Here is a 767-nt window from a genome sequence, read left to right as displayed (position 1 = left end):
TGCATCACAACATCGTCCCGCCCGCCCGGCCCCCAGGGGCCTCGGGGGGCCTCACCAAGGACGTGTGGAGCAAGTATCAGAAGGACGAAAAGGTGCGTGCTCTGGGCTACCAGGCTCTGGGGTGGCTGGGCGGGAGGCTGCAGTGAGAGCCGACCACCGTGCTCTGTGTTCGGTGAAACGTGGTGCAGGCTCAGAGGGGACAGGCCAGGACGGATAGCCTTGGAGTACGGGGGTCACGGGGAGTCTCGAACAACCAGGCCTGTGGTCTCCACAGGAAAGAGATCAGACAGGGAGTCCTCTCTGCTTCTACATGACTCCACTGCCCTGGGGAGAGCCTCTGCAAATCCCTCCAGGCTCCTTTCCTGCCCTGGAGGGGTTGAAGTAGATCTTCGTCCAGCTCTAGCCTGGGGGGTGCAGTGCCGGGATGTGATGGTCCCAGAGCCATCCGAACCATCCCTGGCCCCGGCTCTCCAGGGCGTGGGGTCACCTGGCTGGCCCACACAGTCTTGCCTCCCTGGGTCCCTCAGAACTACAAGGAGCTGGAGCTGCTGCGGCAGGTCTACTACGGAGGCGTGGAACATGAGATCCGCCAGGATGTCTGGCCGTTCCTGCTTGGCCACTACAAGTTTGGCATGAGCAAGAAGGAGATGGAGCAGGTGAGGGGGAGGACGGGGGCACAGGCAGGGAGCCAGGCCAGGGGAACCCGGGGAGGGGGGGCACCTCAGAAACCTCAGTCTCTTCCCAGCCCGAAAGAGACAGGACAGAGC

The 767-nt window shown here is 63.4% G+C and overlaps 1 protein-coding gene across 1 annotated transcript in view; it reads left to right on the top strand.

The window, feature by feature from the left end:
* SGSM2 (small G protein signaling modulator 2) overlaps positions 1 to 767 on the top strand; it is a 39,940-nt gene that overhangs the window by 32,108 nt on the left and 7,065 nt on the right. Inside the window, exons 16-17 of the mRNA XM_010861665.1 lie at positions 6 to 92; positions 528 to 656. Coding sequence (XP_010859967.1) covers positions 6 to 92; positions 528 to 656 — 216 coding nt within the window. The remainder of the gene's footprint in view (positions 1 to 5; positions 93 to 527; positions 657 to 767) is intronic.

This window comes from Bison bison, unplaced genomic scaffold (genome assembly GCF_000754665.1).
Source record: "Bison bison bison isolate TAMUID 2011002044 unplaced genomic scaffold, Bison_UMD1.0 scf7180017864472, whole genome shotgun sequence".
Classification (NCBI taxonomy): Eukaryota; Metazoa; Chordata; class Mammalia; order Artiodactyla; family Bovidae; genus Bison; species Bison bison.
Note: the sequence above shows the minus strand (reverse complement) of the source record. Positions and strands in the feature narration are given on the sequence as shown.